Source organism: Genypterus blacodes, unplaced genomic scaffold (genome assembly GCF_046128005.1).
Source record: "Genypterus blacodes isolate CSIRO-AG114 ecotype Tasmania unplaced genomic scaffold, CSIRO-AGI_Gbla_v1 ptg000032l_1, whole genome shotgun sequence".
In the NCBI taxonomy this organism is placed as follows: Eukaryota; Metazoa; Chordata; class Actinopteri; order Ophidiiformes; family Ophidiidae; genus Genypterus; species Genypterus blacodes.
In genome coordinates, this window is record NW_027466845.1 from 5,371,571 (window position 1) to 5,389,326 (window position 17,756).

At 43.4% G+C, this 17,756-nt stretch overlaps 3 protein-coding genes across 4 annotated transcripts; 2 read left to right on the forward strand and 1 right to left on the reverse strand.

Annotated features, from left to right (window-relative positions):
- The first annotated feature begins 2,426 nt into the window (after positions 1-2,426).
- jam3a (junctional adhesion molecule 3a) lies at positions 2,427-10,695 on the forward strand. The gene is made up of 9 exons (XM_076146356.1): positions 2,427-2,504; positions 6,928-6,999; positions 7,094-7,207; positions 7,404-7,556; positions 7,718-7,920; positions 8,056-8,155; positions 8,315-8,444; positions 9,335-9,386; positions 9,509-10,695. Exons 1-9 carry the CDS (start codon positions 2,441-2,443, stop codon positions 9,542-9,544), a joined length of 924 nt encoding a protein of 307 aa, XP_076002471.1. The 5' UTR covers positions 2,427-2,440; the 3' UTR covers positions 9,545-10,695.
- A 641-nt stretch (positions 10,696-11,336) lies between these two features.
- LOC142995161 (vacuolar protein sorting-associated protein 26B-like) lies at positions 11,337-15,473 on the forward strand. Its single transcript, XM_076146097.1, has 6 exons — positions 11,337-12,067; positions 12,639-12,795; positions 13,309-13,473; positions 13,549-13,724; positions 13,820-13,962; positions 14,351-15,473. The coding sequence occupies exons 1-6, from the start codon at positions 11,845-11,847 to the stop codon at positions 14,486-14,488; spliced, it is 1,002 nt and encodes a 333-aa protein (XP_076002212.1). The 5' UTR covers positions 11,337-11,844; the 3' UTR covers positions 14,489-15,473.
- A 62-nt stretch (positions 15,474-15,535) lies between these two features.
- On the reverse strand, positions 15,536-17,722 carry thyn1 (thymocyte nuclear protein 1). Of its 2 annotated transcripts, none has more exons than XM_076146100.1 (8): positions 17,614-17,722; positions 17,376-17,429; positions 16,930-17,144; positions 16,760-16,828; positions 16,555-16,647; positions 16,059-16,154; positions 15,808-15,958; positions 15,536-15,712 (listed from the first exon to the last, which is right to left on the reverse strand). In XM_076146100.1, the coding sequence occupies exons 2-8, from the start codon at positions 17,419-17,421 to the stop codon at positions 15,666-15,668; spliced, it is 717 nt and encodes a 238-aa protein (XP_076002215.1). In that variant the 5' UTR covers positions 17,422-17,429; positions 17,614-17,722; the 3' UTR covers positions 15,536-15,665. The 2 variants fall into 2 exon arrangements, with proteins under 2 accessions (XP_076002215.1, XP_076002213.1); XM_076146098.1 differs by having other exon boundaries at positions 17,526-17,722.
- Positions 17,723-17,756: the final 34 nt, after the last annotated feature.

The window sequence follows — 17,756 nt, forward strand, 5'->3', positions numbered from 1 at the left end:
TGTGATATATTATTGCGAGTAAGTGATAGTTAATTTCCTGTGCCTCCATCTGCACTGCACTCCTCATACTGCATAAGTTGTTCCTGTCAAGATTTCATGCATTTCATTCATTTTTGGTGTCAGAAATAAAAGGCCACCACTTCAATAATAACACAGGGAATAAATGTGCCAACACTACCTGTACTTTGACTCACAGCATTCATGCTATGACTAATCCAGCGTTATTGAACAAGAAAGATGTTGAATATAACCGTTTCCTCCAACAAGACTCTTTCCCAATGACTATATAGTATATTCAAATGTAACAATAACAAAACTAGGAATAAAAGTCAAGCTCATTGATTTTATTCTGAGAGAATTACAAACCAGGATATGTCTTTCTTGTGTCACTGCATCAATGGAACTAATGAACGCGAAACCCTAATATTTTCTATAGATGTTACAAAGGGAATCGAGAAGGATTGCCTAGCAACACACACTACCAACACTGCAGGGTGGCCTGTTAGTGCAGGAGCAGCTAGAGAGGGCAAGAAGTTCTCTTTTCTGGAAAGGGAGGAGTGTGTACAATATAGGCCAAAAATTAATCCCTGTGTCAATCCGCTAGTTTAGTTTAGTTTAGTTTCTCATTTTTTGTTCTATGGGTGCAGTATAATTCTCAGCGGGATCTAGTACAGTCTGAACCAACTCAGAAATGCAATGTTAAGCCCTGGGGCACGTGTGTTAGCAAGACTATTACTGTGAACCCTGAAGTATTAAACACCATCGTCGTGATCTGCAGTGGCCACCAAGAGTACACACCCAACATGTATTAGAAAACTGTATGTGGAAACTAACAAACTATATAATGTACATCCATCCACCATCTATCACTGCTTATCCAATAGTTGGTCGCGGGGTCACTGGAGCCAATCCCAGCAGTTAACGGGCGAGGGCTGGGTACAGGCTGGACGGGTCGCCAGTCCATCACAGACCACACATAGACACATAGACACACCAACAACACTCACTCTCACATTCACAGCTTCGGACAATTTGGAGTCACCAAATTAACCTCCATGTCTTTGGACTGTGGGAAGAAGCCAGAGTACCCGAAGAGAACCCACACAGTCATGGGGTGAACATGCAAACTAGACACAGAAGGTCTAACTATATAAGGTGAGAAAGAATTTTTAAAAGTCATTCATATTAAATGATCTCACATAATATGAATTGTGACTTTCCTGAAACCGCACTGATGCAGTGACAGCTGTAGAAATGGCTGGTTTTACACTGCCACCTGCTGTAGAATTGTGGGAAGCTAATCAGCAGCCTCTGCAATGGAGATGAGTAAAGCTAAAAAATAAAGCTCTGACAATTTTAAATAAATCTCATATGTTACCATTGCAGGTTTAAACCAAATAGGATACCACTTGTATGCTAAATTCAGATTTGAACATGACCCTCTTTTGCATTATTTGTATCAGTGCTTTTATTTCATCCTGATTATATTTCTTATTATTATGAATAAAGGGTTGAAGTGTTGATGGTGTAAGAAAAACATCATCTCTTTTAGCACAGCTATAGAGGCATTTCCGGTTTGTCTGTGGTCCAGCTTCCGCCCTGATGCCCTTGTAGTCAGCGTGCAGGTATGCATTATGATATTTTGCCCTTAATCTAGTTTTACAGGCTGTCATTCCTTGTTGGTGGTTATTTAACCGCTATTAAGCTGTAAAATCATGATGGACTTATACACACAGTCCCAAAGTCCACGTTGTATGTTTGGTATTTCTAAGAGAAATAGCTTAAACAAATTAATCAAGCTTCAAATAAAAAAGGCCACAGATTGGAGAATGGAGTATTGAGTCTGTGTGTATTGCTCTGTACCGGTTCATATTTTGCTTTGTATGGACTAATTGTCTGTGTACCGTTACCTTTGCCTCAAGTAAATCTCGATTCAACCTGTTTTGAGCAGTGAGTCGTGCTTTTAAATCTATTGTCTGTTGCTACCAATGTCACATATTGTGTTCTGACACATAAACTAAACTGCAATATGATATAAACAAAGCAAAAACATTACAACCGATAATAAAAAAAACTCATATAATAATAACAAATAATTAGTAAATATGTCTTAAGATATATCTCTGTTGTGGTAATTTGATTGATAATACCAATTGGTATTATCATATTTATTCATATCTACATATGATATAGTCTAGCTCAGTGTGGGAAAAATAAATTAGGTAATTATTTATTATCAATACAAGTTAGTTAACTCAGCAAAAAAACTAAAACTACGTAAAATCAGTGTACCACTTACTGCCTGTCAGACTTCATTGAGGGCTGCAGACTCCCTCTTAGCACTCGTAGCTATGGAAACTCGTCCATGGCAACATCCAGCAGGGTTGTGCCCTCATCCCGGAGCTCAGAGGTGCTGAGTGTGTGCGACTACAGCTGATACATGACAGCCTGCAAGATGGCGATGGGGCGACTCGTGGCTTGTGTTGTTCTCTATTCCAGCTTAGGTAAACCATTTTTCCTTCCTTCACGCGTTTATCCTATCTGTAGGATTTTCTGCGCTTTAAATTAAACATTAAATCAAAGCGGCGTCCGATAAAGCAGCCCGTCGCTGCTAGCAGAGGCGTTTTTTGCTAGCTAGACACGAACAGGTGAATGGTGAAGATTTATCGCTTGTGTTTTCCGCGGTGTTGTGATGTGTCGGATCTCTGTGAGCGTTGGTGTTTCTCCGGCTGTGCTAACGTAACGTTCATGTCGCCATTTCATCGAGAAAAAAAATTGAAAACGACGCGAATTTGCGTTGTGATCCCGTTAAACTCAGTGTCAATGTTACACGGTAAACTTCCAAATGCGCTGCGTTATTTCTCTATTTTTGACGACGTTAGCGTGTACAATTTTCATTAAGCTTAGGAGAGAAAATACATACATCTCTCTTAATGCATGTGTGTTTGTGTGTGAGAAGACAAACGCTTGTGATAGCATCTTACACAGCCTGAATCCATGTACGTTTACATTTAACATGTAGTGTCAAAGACTCATCACATTATGTAAACTCACTCCAAAGTTAAAGAGGCATTTCTGTCAAATCTGGCAGGTGTCCAGGCTCTGTGTGTGTGTGTGTGTGTGTGTGTGTGTGTTGAGATTTAGTGGTCACACTGACTGACTGGTGGAGGTCACCGGTCAGTCAGTGTGACAGGAGTCTCCAGGGTGTCTCCAGCTGTCTGAGGGCGGGGACAGAGGACAGATGTATGGATGGTCTCATCACGTCTGCATATAAATATACACAACAAACACGGACAAAATGCATCCCAGCCTATCCTAGCCGGCTCATACTGTCTGAACTATGTCAAATTTAATGCAGGAGTCATGATAAACATATAAAGTGCAAGTGAAACCTGCAGGATATTAGAGTTTATGTCAGGATCAAACTTCACAGCCTGCTTTTCTGCCATTTAAGGGGATTTTATTACCTAATGAGACTAAGTCTGTCCTTGTTTTAATCTCCTGCACTCATATTGCTCACTTAATCTGTCTGTTTGACCTTTTTATCTCCTTATTTTACTCTATATATAACTATTACCGCCTGGTGTTTGACATGGCGTGTTTGTAGGGAACAGGCAGGCGAGCGGCCGTGTTTGTGGGAGCTAATGGGGATCGGACAGGACAAAGCCACCAGCTGCCTGCTTGAGGTCGACCACAGAGCTCAGCGTGGATGATGGCGGGCAAACTCTGCCTCCACCCTTGGGTGTACTAGGAGTGGAGTCAATATTGCATGAAAGGGGTCATTAGACTGGTCCACTTCCAACTGGCAGGACGGATTGGAAAGTGTTGAGCTCGTGACACAGAGTCAAATGATTAAACTGACAGGCCAGGGATCATTCATATGAGGGTCAAATACAGTTTAGGTGTCCTGTTCTTGCTTAGAACAACAGCAACGTGCTCATTGTAATGTAATGAAGTGCTTGGAGGCCTATTACACAGTCAGTGTATGATTTCCCTGTGGTCTTTGGTCCAAACACACACACACACACACACACACGCTCCGCTCCGCTCCGCTCCGCTCCGTGTGTCCTGCAGCTAAATCTCGCTGCAGCATATTTGCAACGACTGCGCTGGAATGTCTGGGAAAAAAGCTTTTTTTAGATGCACTGGATCAACACTTTTGGTCTCTGCGATGGGCACGGGGCTGCGCTCGTGTTTAGCGCATAAGAGGATTGGTGGATGTGGCTATTTAAGAGCACATGTCTGTCAGAGGGACACAGACCTACTTTGGCTGCATGTATTTGGTACTTAGATGAATAAAGAGAAGCCTGCTGCTCTCTAGCCTACATTGTGGCACTGTGGGAGTAGCCATTGTTGTCTGAAGGCTTTTGTTTTAATGCCCTGTGTTGGTAATTAGCCGTCCATCGTCTGTTTAATTGGATGTAGTGATTCTTTCCCACGGCCTCCATTCATTTAGTTTGGTCTGTGAGGAGGAGGAGGAGGAGGAGGTGGAGGAGGAGGAGAGCAAATGTTGGGAACCTTGTAAGATTCACATCTCCATCACTGCATCATACCTAAAGTACTTGTTTGTGTACTTGTTACACCTTTATGTCACACGTACATCAAACATCTTTCAAAGTGCTTAGAAAGAACTCAATAAATGTCTCCTGTGAACCCAGAATAACACAGTAACAGGTTATGTTACCGTTCAGGGAAGTGATGAATGTGTGGAAATGTGATACTATGCACTGCACTTTGATCACCTTGCATCTAAAGAACATTTACTTATCTCTTTACTCTTTCCTTTTGGAGTGAGTGGCACAATCCTCTCCTCTCCTCTCCTCCCGACCTCGTACGAATGATTTTAACAATTTTTTTCCACTGAAGCACCAAAGGCTGCGCGTGTCTGCATGCACGCCAAGGAAGCATTTGTTGAGTCCTTGGCTTTCTCAGGATGTCCAGTCACAGCCGGGGTAAAAATAGCTGCTGATGTTCAGGGTGGGAAAGTCAGCAACAGAGAGACGGAAGCTGAGACCTGGGAGTCACATCTCATCTGCGTCCACAGCTGTGCTTATTTATATGAGCCCACGCTTCTCCTCAGGCTGTGGACGATGAGCTCGCCGTCTTTGATCGCACCGTAGATCTCTGGGTTATATAGATAGATAGATGGACAGATAGAGAGATATGAGGATAGATGATATATTGGCACCAAACACAAGCCACTAAGCGTGTTCTTCCTCAGATAAACACTGTTTATTATTGTCTAATTCCAGGCCTCCAGTCAAACCCCTCATTGTTCCCACACTGGGAGTTGGAACGCTCTGATTACTCAGCATGGGTGCTGTTAGCGGCGCGTGTAACCGGCAATTATTGCGTTTGGAAACGTTTGGTGAAATTACGTGGGGAGGAGACACAATACGTTGAATAAAGAGAGAGGCCCGGCGTCGTGCCGAAACGTGCTTATTTTAGTCTCACTCAGTGTGCACAGTGTGGAATTGTGTGTACACTTGGAATTGTAATTTCCTCGTATTTACTGCTTAAACTTTGCTGCTTGGTCCCGGCCCGGTTTTGACTAAAAAAAATAGGAATTATGTCACTTTCTGTTATAATCTTGACATTTGCAAAATAACACGGATTGCTTGAAGACGAGCACTGAAGCAGAGAAGTCTCATGCTCTGTTTGTGCCTGAGGGAAAACAAATTTGATGAAAATATCCTGCCTCTCTTCAGCACAGATTTTGTTATTTTTATAGCTCTGATTTGTTTTGTTTACTTGTATCACATAACTCAATTCAAATTAGTTGTCATTGTGAGATATGACACTGTTTAATCTGCCACATTAACTGAACTCTGATCACTGACGCAAAGAAATGACACATTTACCTTTAATGCTGGACTTAACGATGTTGTGGAGAATATAAATGTCTAAGTGCTCCCTGGAGTTCACAGTGATGACGCCGCTGATGCTCACATTCCAACATCAGACTTGCTTTTGGCAGTAATCATGGAAACATTGTGTCCGTCATCTATCTTGGACAGTTTTCCTTAACCAGCGCCTCTCATGTAATCTATGTGCAGTCAACTAAATCCTAAAAACAACCTCATATTGACTATCTGAGCCGTTCTCCTCCCTTGGCCTCCACATAGACGCGTCGCGTTGTTGTAAATGCAGTTTCTTGATGTATTATTGAATTTCAAAATCGTGTCATGAACCCGTGCCAATTTAATATCAGCACGGAGAGAACATGAGGCCTTAAATTGGAGGAAAGCCAGTGAGGGAACGGTGAGCTGAGAGAACATGAGGCCTGTAATTGCAAAATAAATCAGAGCTGTGAGACCCAACAGGGCGGAGAAACGTGGACCACAGCTCACTAATGTACAGCCATCAGTCAATCAGGACAAAGCTAAAGACAAAAAGAAGATATAACTGTTAGTTCTTCAAGAGAGAATGCGTCCAGTGAAGTGAGGAGCATATTTAAGAGTAAGGAACTATTTGTCATGTTTGGCCTCCAGTGATTTAACATTCAGCCCGGTGTCTTTAAACATGAATCACTGCCAGCGTCATGATATGGATAAATGACCATTATTACCCAATTAGCTGCTGTGAAGGAACTAAATCACATTGTGGAATCAGGATATTTGTATTTAACAGTCAGTTTCTGCCAAAAGACTTTACTGAGCAGCACACACACTCATTAAAAATGCATCATTTCTACATTTTGACCGCAGGTGCTTATCTTTTAAAATAGAAAAGGGCAGTAATTAATACATTATGTTTAACCTGAATCTGATCCTGCAGCGCGCACACAGTCTGGTGGTCTATATTTATCACTGTAATGCACTGTTCTGTTTATTAGGCAACACGCCCAGATCTTAATGTCTGCTAATGAAAATGCCTGCGTGTGCTCAGCACTCAGCGCTCAGCATCTCATTTCCTCTTTTCTTAAAGGCCACATCCCGTCATCGCTCGGGGTGATCCTCCGCACCACCGACAAGACCGTGTGGGCCAACGAGTTTGAGCGTAAGTTGCTGGACTCTGACACTCTGACCTCTTTAGCCGCAGGATATTCCCTTCTCTCCCTCAGCTGCTCTCACATGCTCTGTTTTCTCCGCAGCTATCGAACTGACCTGTTTGATAGAGTCTATCTCAACAAACAACCCAAGGATTGAATGGAAGAAGATCAAGAATGGAGTCCCAAGTTATGTCTACTTCCAAAACAAGATATCAGGTAAGCTGCATGCAAAGCCTTTTCTTTAGAAACAGCCTTCAAAAGCCAGCCAAAGCATTTCAAAGAGACGTCTTATGAATGCTGATTGAACATCGGCACCTCGAAAGAACTTTGGCTTCGACTTCCTGCCTTTCAACTGTGGAGTCGCTCTGTAGTTTTGAATGAGCGATTGTGAGGCGTTTTCTCTCTCACACAGGGGACTTGTTACACAGAGCACAGCTCAGAGAGCCCGCCAACATTCTGATCTTCAACGCCACCCGCTCAGACACGGCAGAATACCGATGTGAAGTGGCCGCCATCAACGATCAAAGGGACTTTGATGAGATACTTATTAGTCTTGCAGTAAGAGGTATCAGATTGAGTCACTTTTATCTTATGAAGATTATTTTAAAACATAAAAATGACTGAAAGATAATAGTTGAATCGTTTAAAAAGTGTGTCAGGAGATGCAGGAATTGCTCATCGGTTGATGTCTGTATATTCTTTGTTTCATTCTGTGTCTGTGTGCAGTGAAACCTGTGGTACCACGGTGCAGTGTGCCAGACGCCGTTACTGTGGGAACATCATCGGAGCTACGCTGTCTGGAAAACGAGGGCTTCCCCGCGTCGCAATATCGTTGGTTCCACGACAACGAGGAACTCCCTCAGGACCCCAAGACCACCCCCAAGTTCATCAACTCCTCCTACACCATCAACACCGACACGGGAAGTCTGGTAAGCGTTAGCATTCACAATACCAATCCAAGGACATTACGAACGAGGTGATGGAAAAGAATGACATTTGAGACATTTTTCCTCAACCAATTCCATTCTTACTTCTTGTCGCTGTTTCTAAAAATATCTTCTCAGAAATTCCGGCGGGTGAAGAAAGAGGACGCAGGGGAGTACTACTGCCAGGCCAAGAATGACGCAGGACATGCACAGTGTCCCCCACAAAAGATGGAAGTCTGTAAGAGACCACTATACATGTTTAGAGCGTTTTGTGTCTCTACAGTTAACATGAGGGCATAAACCATCTTTGTCATGTTTACATGTGGTCAGGTTCAACAAAAATCCTACATTACCTTTGAGTTGTCGGGTCTCGTTTCTTTTTCCCCCCGGTTTGCAGACGATGTGGACATTGTCGGGATTCTCCTGAAGTCATTCGGCGGTCTGCTGGCGTTCATCTGCGTGACAGCAGGGATGTGTCACACCATTAAACGTGGATGCTCCCCCAGTAAAAATCTCTCTGAAAACACGTGAGTACTGTCTCATGCTGTGATTTCTCTGACGCTGTGTCAAAGACAGGAAGTGTGAAGCCATTTTGATGAAACTTGGCGGGAGGGCAGAGCATGGCCCAGAAAAGAACCCTTTGATTCATGCTGCTGAACCAAATCCACTCGGGCGAGACAGGAGTCGGAAAAATGGGAGGTTAATATTGTGGAATAGAGCATTTTCCAGTTCTCTCAAAAATTTACCATAACACATCCCTACATTCAGGAAGTTCTCCTGCTTCTCACAGTTCATTCCGTTTTCAGGTAGGACTTATGGTTTCTGTGTAAGAGCCAGTTGTTCCACATGTGTTTTTTAAGGATTCTCTGCCTTCAGACTGCCTCAGCTCTGTGTCTCTGCTTAATTGGTTGCACCTGTTGTTTAAAAACAATTGACAGCTTCAAAGGATTTGAGCTTTAGCTGTCCATCATAGTCAAACTGCTTGCAACTTTTTCATTCATTCAGGTCCAGAAACCATTCAGACATTTCTCAGGCCTTCAGGCTTCATTCTTTCAGGCATTTTTCAGCGTTTACAAATTTTCAGAGTTTGCAATCACAGCACATTTTCTTCAGGAAAGGCATTCCCAGTTCTTACTATATTTCTAATCTCTCTGCCAGAAGGTCCTCAGTTTGGCAGAGGTATAAGATAGATTTTCTTTAAATTGTAATATTAATGAGAGGGGCTTTTGTGGGTTTCTGTCACCATCACATATGAGGGTGCATAAACACATGGAGGTGAAACAGCGCCTCCCTTAGACAACAAAAACTGAACACCACAAGCTTGACAAAGGCAGTATTCAATAGACTTGTTTTGTATTGGATTAGATTAGGTTTGTACACATGTATCTATCAATTTCTCTCTCACTCTCTCTTCTAGCTACAAACGGCCAGCACAGGACGACGGTGTTGAATACGGCGATGCGGATGAGGTAAACAAACAACAGAAACTGTGTGAACAGCAAAGAAAGAATGAAACTGATAGGAGCAGAAGCTGTGACTGCAGTAGCTATAGTAGTAGTGCTGCATATTAATTTTCCCCGTTTTTCCACAGGGCCATTTCCGCCACAAGTCGTCCTTTGTCATTTGACGCCAGGAACGGGATGAGGAGGGGCAGAAGAGGGGGAAAAAAGAGCTGTTATGGTTATTTTGCAACAAAGAGGCTCCACACAGTAAAGTCTGAGGCGTAATATGGCACATTATTCTCTGATGCACATCAAAGTAAAATCAATCGATTTGCCAAAGTAATTTTAATACAGCACTCATGTTTCTTACCGTGTAAGTTTGTTGTCTTTCCGTTGCTGTTCTTTTACATCCACAAGATTGCGTTTTGAGAATTCTTTCAGTATTAAGACCTTTCCCTCCTTTTCTTACATATTTTTTATGACGCACTCACACACTCACGTCATTTCAAAGCTGTGACATCAGATCGTCGGCACATGGTCTCATCGTTAAAGATGCTGGGAGTCGCGTTCCTTCAGAATCTTTGGACAAATTCTCTTTTTTAGATTCTAAATTTTTTACTCTGAAATGGTTTTACAGAAATCTTTTACATTGTCTCTGATCACGGGATAAACACGTTCTATGTTCATGTGGAGGGAGGGGAATCTTGTTTTGTATATACTGTAGTTATACAGGCAATAAGTAGCAGACTGTACAAGGCTGAAGAGCTCAGACTTATAAGGCACAATTTATCAGCCTTTATCATGTTTTAAGTGACAACAGCGATGTATGAGTACAAAGTAACCAGTGAATTTGAATACTGTATATCCCATTATGCTGCAATTCAATATGTACTATAAAGGTGGTAAAGTTTGAATATTTGAGTGCTGTTTATGTGTATAAGTGACCTTCTGTGCTTTACTGATTATTTTGTGAGTATTGGACATATTGTCCAGTTTTGACTCTGTGTTTAATGTATATAAACATACAATTTTTATTTTTTATTTTCATACATTACCATGCCATAATGTTCTGTAAATACAGCAATAAAACTGTTTATTGGAGGTAAATTGACAGTATTTACAGTCTAACGTGTACCTGCAGTGTTGAACCTGTCAGTAATAACGGTGTATACTTTCACACAAGTGTTTTCATTAGAAGGATTTCTGTAATAACTCAGGAACTGTTGTACAATACTCACTGTTAATTTGATATAACTGCTATGTTTCTCTTCCTGTTATTTTGTTTCTATTAAATACATTGTTAATGTTTTAAAGTTTTCATGTTTTAATGTCACAGTCTATGGTCAAATTTCAACAGTTATTATTTGATGAAATAATAAAAAATACTTGAAATGTAATGAATTAATTTTCATGAACTTTGGTGGGATTTCTTGGACATGCTCACACAAAGAACCTCTTAGATTTTGGTACAGGTCAGCCTGGTGGCGGCGCTGTTAGTCATGTCTACACTTTGGCCTATAGATTCTTGGGTTAATTTGCATCCACATAGCTGGACTTGAGAAGGTGTAGCACATTCCACAAAAAGTGCAGTATCACCTGAATTAGTCTACTCTTTTGTAACCCAACTTGGCATACATGTGCACACACGTGATAATATAAGAAAGAGACATACATTTTTATCAATAACTTGGTACAATCAATGGTAAAATTGCACAATTAAAAGTCTATAGACGAGTGATCATGGTTGCGTCTTAAACTGTTAAATTTCCTCTTTAAGAGTCAGCATTACACTCGAGACTTGTTAAGCCTTGGCGGAGGAATGTGTGCCCCATCATTGACAAACAAACAGACGTATCATTAAATTAAATACACGTGTCAGTTAATGTTATAGCTCCTGTTTCTTGACACATTTATTTTGACAGCTGATCTCAATTATTTGCTCTATTTCGTGTTTTCCGGTTTGTACCTTATTTTGAAAATCTGGTGGTCTACCCGGAACAAGTTTATGGGACTCTGGTGTCGTACATCCTGATCATTTTGACAACATTCAACATTTGCTCTCGCAGAAAACAAACATGTAAAATTAATCAAATCGAAGCTCGGCGAACTGCTTCTCACGGTGAACTCAAGCTGACCTACGCGGGGTCCGTCTATATCCTGGAGACGGCGAATGTACCACGCAGAGGCTCGTCTTCTCATGGACATAGACGCTCTCGCTGGTCTATTGCTCTTTGCTTCGTCTTCGGAAACGAATTTAGACATGTAACGTAGAGTTTCTGTGAAACATCGTCGATTTTTCATTATAACATCCTTTTGTTTTGCCCTGAAACTGAACTGGCTTCACGGCGCCCGCAGGCCGTGTGGACATTTTCTACTTTTACTACACCAAACGCCCGTGGGTCGTTTTTTTTTTGCCAAATAAAGACGCGCCGACGACACACAATTGCTCAACAGGACAAAAGTTTACACAACAAAAAAACGTAAAATGAGTTTCTTTAGTTTCGGCCAGAGCGCAGAGATTGATGTGGTGCTGAACGACGCCGAGACTAGGAAGAAGGCGGAACACAAGAGCGAAGATGGCAAGAAGGACAAATACTTTCTGTTCTACGACGGTGAGACGGTCAGCGGGAAGGTGAATGTGACGCTCAAGAACCCCGGCAAGAGGCTGGAACACCAGGGCATCAAGATCGAGTTCGTGGGCCAAATAGGTGAGAAGTTAAAACACATCGAGGCGCGCCTGAATGCACCTGACAGCTGGAGGCATTCGGACATGTTTACTGATGGGCTGGAAGAGCAGGAATCCTTAGTTTGAGCTTTTAAGTGATGAGAAATGAAGAAGAATGTGACATTTTTGGCAGCATGTGTGCTTCCATATTTATCACAGTAGTTTTTCCTGATCAAAGTGATTTTCTGACGGTTTTATGTGCAAACTAGGTCACTGTTATGGTATTTTTTCTAGTTTCTAACATTCTGAGGGCCTTTGAATGCACCCTGATTGAACCTTTAGCCCCTCAAAGCTGCTTAGCAATTTATGAGCAGTTATATATGTAGTTGATACAACCATGTTCAGTTTGACCCCGTAAAACGTCTGTATTTTCAATGATGTATCTCACTTGGGAATCCACACCTTAACGTTCAGGCCTCTACTCTTGCTGCCATGTTTCATAATCTGGTGCAAAGCAAAGTGGCTCCAGCTCCATAAACTGAATGAACTGTGGTAGTAATGTCATGTGGCACGTTTGTTTCCCTCATTGTCCTTCCACTTCCCTTTTTTTCTAGAGCTGTACTACGACAGAGGAAACCACCATGAGTTTGTGTCCCTGGTGAAGGATCTGGCCCGGCCCGGTGAGATGACCCAGTCGCAGACCTTTGACTTCGAGTTCACGCATGTAGAGAAACCTTACGAATCGTACACGGGTCAGAATGTCAAACTGAGGTAAGGGGAGGGGGGGGCAAAGCTTTACTGCAAATAAGTGATTTTAAATGTCACTGTTTAACTCTCTGAAGTTACAGCTGTTATAAACCCGCCGGCTACAAGCTGTAATTAGTCACTGTGCAGACAAACACTGTTACTGTTTACTGATATACAGACGGAAAAAGGCAATTTCTCGTCGGAGTCGTGATGTGAGATCAGACATGATAAGGTGGACTGACACAGAAGAATCAAGAACATTCTTCCACACTTGATCCATTATAATCAAAGAAACAATAACGGTGTAAACTCTTTAGGAGGTTGTGTGGTTTCCAGGCAGTGAGCCACGTGACGTCAGGCTCCAGAGGGTTAAACCGTGTTTACCATTAATCTGGCTGTCATGTGGTGTCATTGAGCTTGACCTGGAATGGAAGTTGCACACTTGAACACTTGTCGCTATTGTGCATTTGTCACAAATAAAGCATACGCAGGACACAGATTGTGACGGATAAAGGTAAGCGTCTGTTCCCTCTGCAGATACTTTCTCCGCGCTACGGTCATCAGGAGACTGAACGACATCAGCAAAGAGATGGACATCGTGGTTCACACGCTGAGCACCTACCCCGAACTCAACTCCTCCATTAAGATGGAGGTTGGTATCGAGGATTGTCTCCACATCGAGTTTGAATACAACAAGTCCAAGTAAGGTTTCAGATTTGTACTAGATAAGTGTGTGACCGGTACGTTCCACTGCTTATTCACGGTCTGTCCTGACAGGTACCATCTGAAAGACGTCATTGTGGGAAAAATCTACTTCCTGCTGGTGAGGATCAAGATTAAGCACATGGAGATCGACATCATCAAACGCGAGACGACGGGCACCGGCCCCAGTGTGTACCACGAAAACGACACCATCGCCAAGTACGAGATCATGGATGGAGCGCCAGTGAGGGGTAAGGAACACACGGCGAGCATTTTACATCATCGTCTCAGCCTCTGCAGATGGATCTCATCCCACCTGTTCCCTGTGTGTTTGTGTGTGTTTCAGGAGAATCCATCCCCATCCGCTTGTTCCTGGCCGGCTACGATCTGACTCCCACCATGAGAGACATCAACAAGAAGTTCTCTGTGCGCTACTACCTGAACCTGGTGCTGATCGACGAGGAGGAGAGACGCTACTTCAAACAGCAGGTGGGCTTAGTGACGAGTCAGCACAGTGTAATGGAGGCGACATGGACACGGAGATATGAAGAGGCGGCCATTTGAATTAATTAAGTAAAGTGTGTATCAACTGCTTGTGCCAAAGATGAGCAGGAGGAAGAGGAGGTTTCCCTGGATTTGCACTTTGGCACGCAAATACTTGCATATCAGCAACCAGCAAACTCTTCATCAGAAAGCTTTTAGTACATAATTTTGCTCTGTCTCAGGCCAGAGGAGTAAGACTTTCATGGCCTAAACTCTGTCAGCAGTCTTGTTTTCAGTATTTCAGGTTGATATTTTCACATTTCTTTGGTTTTGATTTAATGTCCGACGCCCCGAAACATCTAAACCTCAAACCTTCTCTCCATCCACTTGGCAGGAAATCACACTGTGGAGGAAAGGGGACGTGGTGAGGAAGAGCATGTCCCACCAGGCCGCCATCGCCTCCCAGAGGTACGAGGGCTCGGCCGCCTCGGAGAGCGCGCTGGAGCAGTGCGCCAAGGAGGAGAGCGGCTAGAGCAGCCGCCGTCCCGCCTCCAACACCCTAACCCCCCCCTTGTCGGCGGCGGCGGAGGCTCGTCGCAAAACAACATCCGGTGAACACAACTGTTGCTATTAAAGGAGGAAGAAGAAGAGGAAGAAGGGAGACCGACGTACATGTGAACAGGAGAAGACCCGGCTAGCCTGAGCCGCTCTACGTGGCCTCGGTCTGCTGCTCTTTGTCCTTCATCATTAATCCACTTCTGTTTTCGTCTTTACGGGAATCAAACTAATCGCCTGTTTTTCCCATCGTCCTCCGTGTTAAATCCTTTCCCAATCGCCCGTCGTGTTTAATAATAATTAACGCTTTTTAGGGTAAATAAACCATTTGTCCGATTTGTCCAAGAAAACGTATTTTCCAAACATTCCACATTTAACGTCGGAGATTTCCTAACGTTGTGTAAGTTTAAGAAATGTTAATATAACTGCACTGCTATATCTAATAACAACACGGCGACGTCATCGCGTCCTTTTCTCTTTGTGCGTCTTTGCACCAACAAATGAGCAGAAACTGGAATGGGAATGGATTTCTCTTTTCTTTTGAAGTATTAACCCCACGTTTGTTTGATCTGTAAATAGGACCAGCTACCTGTTCTCCTGTTGTGCCGTTCCCAGCTCGTGTGCGTCGACTCGACAGTACACAAGTGCCACACAAACGACCCCGTTGGTGTCCATGCGCTTTACCTCTCAGCATTCCAGCCGTGTTTAGGAGAGAGAGAGAAAGGCTGTCCAAGTGTTTGTGTTCGAGCTCCGACTCTTTGAAGTCGCTCTGTGTTCTTCAGTAGAGACTTGAAGGTTGTGCCTAAGTGTATTGAGCAGATTAAAATCCTCCTTTGCCTCTAACATAATTTTATTATTAGTCTTTTAACCAGAGAACGTTAGAATCTATCTATCTTTTGCAGAATGCTAATCAAACTATTCCTTGTCCTCAAAACTCAAATAAATTGATGCCAAATGGGAAACGTTGGACTTGATTGTTTGTCAGGAACTTCCATCACTTGATTCCATGCAGAGCAGAAAGTCGTACAGCTTTAAAACACCTTTAATCGTCTTCAATACAAAAACAAACACTGCAGTAAAGTCAATAAATCACATTTCACAGGTCGGTTGTGTCCTGAAGCCTCATTGCCACAAATGGCAGACGGTCCAAATCCTCACAGCGGCTCTTCGTCCTCCAGACTAAGGACAAAGTCAAACTCCTCTGCAGAGAAAACGCAGAGAGTGTTATCGTCACCAAACTACACACACACACACTAACTACACACAGGCTTGTGCAGGTTGTGCGTGATTGAGTACCCGGGGTGAGAGGCTGGACAGAGAGCCTGGCCCTGGTGAGCAGAGCCACGTCCCTCAGCGGGCCTCCTTTGGCACGGTGCTGTTGGTGATACTGCTTGAGCTCCGACAGAGGGATGAATCGCTTCATCATCCTCTCGTACTGGACGTCCACCTGAGAGACGAGGAGACAAGTGTGCTCTACGTCATTTGGGATTCTGAATCAGAGTGAGAACAGTGTTTGTGTAGTTTGTTCTAGTCTTGAATGGTCTCACCATGCTCCACTTTGGGTTATCTGCTTTGCTCTTGGCGTCGTAGTGGACGTCTTTCTTGTCGAACTGAGTGTGATCCACATACGCTTCTTTCACGATCTACAAACAGACACACAACTTTGATCACTTCTAAACCGTTTCTGAGGAGATTTATGTGTTCATTACAGTTCCTTCCAAATCAACACTATTCTGTTCATGTTCTTTTCTTGGCTGGTCCCAAACAAACTGATATCCCATCATCTGAGGTAAAGAGGATTCCAGCTAAGCCGGCTGGGAAGAAGGAAAAGTCTGCGGGGGGCAAATCAGGTGCTGAACCAATTCAAAGCCTCAATCTGAGACGGAAGCTAGTAAGTAAACAGGCTGAACGCTGCACGCTGGCTTAGCTTGTCATCAGACAACCTGCAGTCTCAGATTAATGCTGCTACCACATATCACCTAGCTTGTCTACTCCGTCATACGTTTGGCTCAGAACTGATTCATCTCCCCTTGTGCATCTTACTGTCATGAGTCCTGCAATTCCCGGTTCCTTACAGTTGCTGTGGTAGAAGAAGGCCACCTGCCCCTCCTTCATCTGCCTCATGAAGTTACGTGCCTGTAGGAGATGAGAACTGTTTACAAGAACGTTCCCATAGAAAGCAGACAAAACATGTGAGTTCCCCCTCGTCCTCTTGCTGGAACGCAGCGTCTTTATCTCGTGACTTCACCTGATAATTGCGAACACCGTCCCAGCAGTCGGTCTGACGGGGCAGAGCCTTCAGATCCTCGATCCCAAACTGTGGCATGGGACAGATCAGATCAGATCAGAACCTCTGTGCAGACTTGCACAAGACAGAAACTGTTTAACACCCTTATGAGCCGTGTTGTCCGTGTTTACCTTCATGTCGATTCCATTCTCGAAGCGGCTCTCAGGCTCAGACTTCATCAGCCAGTGACTGTACTCTGGGGGACCGTCGCCTGTGCTCTGCTCCTTCACACTCTCCCACGGCGGTGCTGTGGCCTTCCTCTTCCCACCGGGTCTTTGACCCACTGCCCTCTTCCTTGTGGACAAGGCCACTTCATTGTCACCTACAACAGTGTCTTCATCCTTTCCTGTGTCATTGAGGCAATAAATGCCATTTAAAAGTCCGGGTTAGTATTTTTAAAAAAGCAGGAATAACTAGGAAATCAAGGGGCTGTCTGTAGTAAAATTCAAAATCAGGAATGACGCTGGACATCTGGAAACTAGTTTTGGTTAGATGTCACAATATTAGGTTTGTTACATGATGTGTTTTTTAAATGAAAAAGGACATTCCAGAACTTTCCTTGGTGTCTCCTCCTCACCTGCTGTAGCTGCTGGGCTCCTTCTGACCCTTTTCTTTGGCGGCATCTCTCAGTCTGTTAGCAGTCATGCAAACACAGATTTTAAGTTATGGATGCATACATGAGTAATACAGGAAATGAGATTTATTTACTTAAGAACACCTCCCTTACTACTTAAAAATTGCCGTTTTTAAAGCTGCTGTTGTTCCATCAACTCAACAAGACAGTTAGCTTGAGCTTCAAAAACAGTCAAACTAACCTGATAAGCACACACACGCGGTTACAATGTGAGATATCTTCTCCGCTAAACCACAGAGCTTCTACCCGCGCAGGAGGAAGCCACAACACGTGACGTGACAGTCAGAGGACCCACGTAAATTCGCGGTTTCACGGTTTTAACAA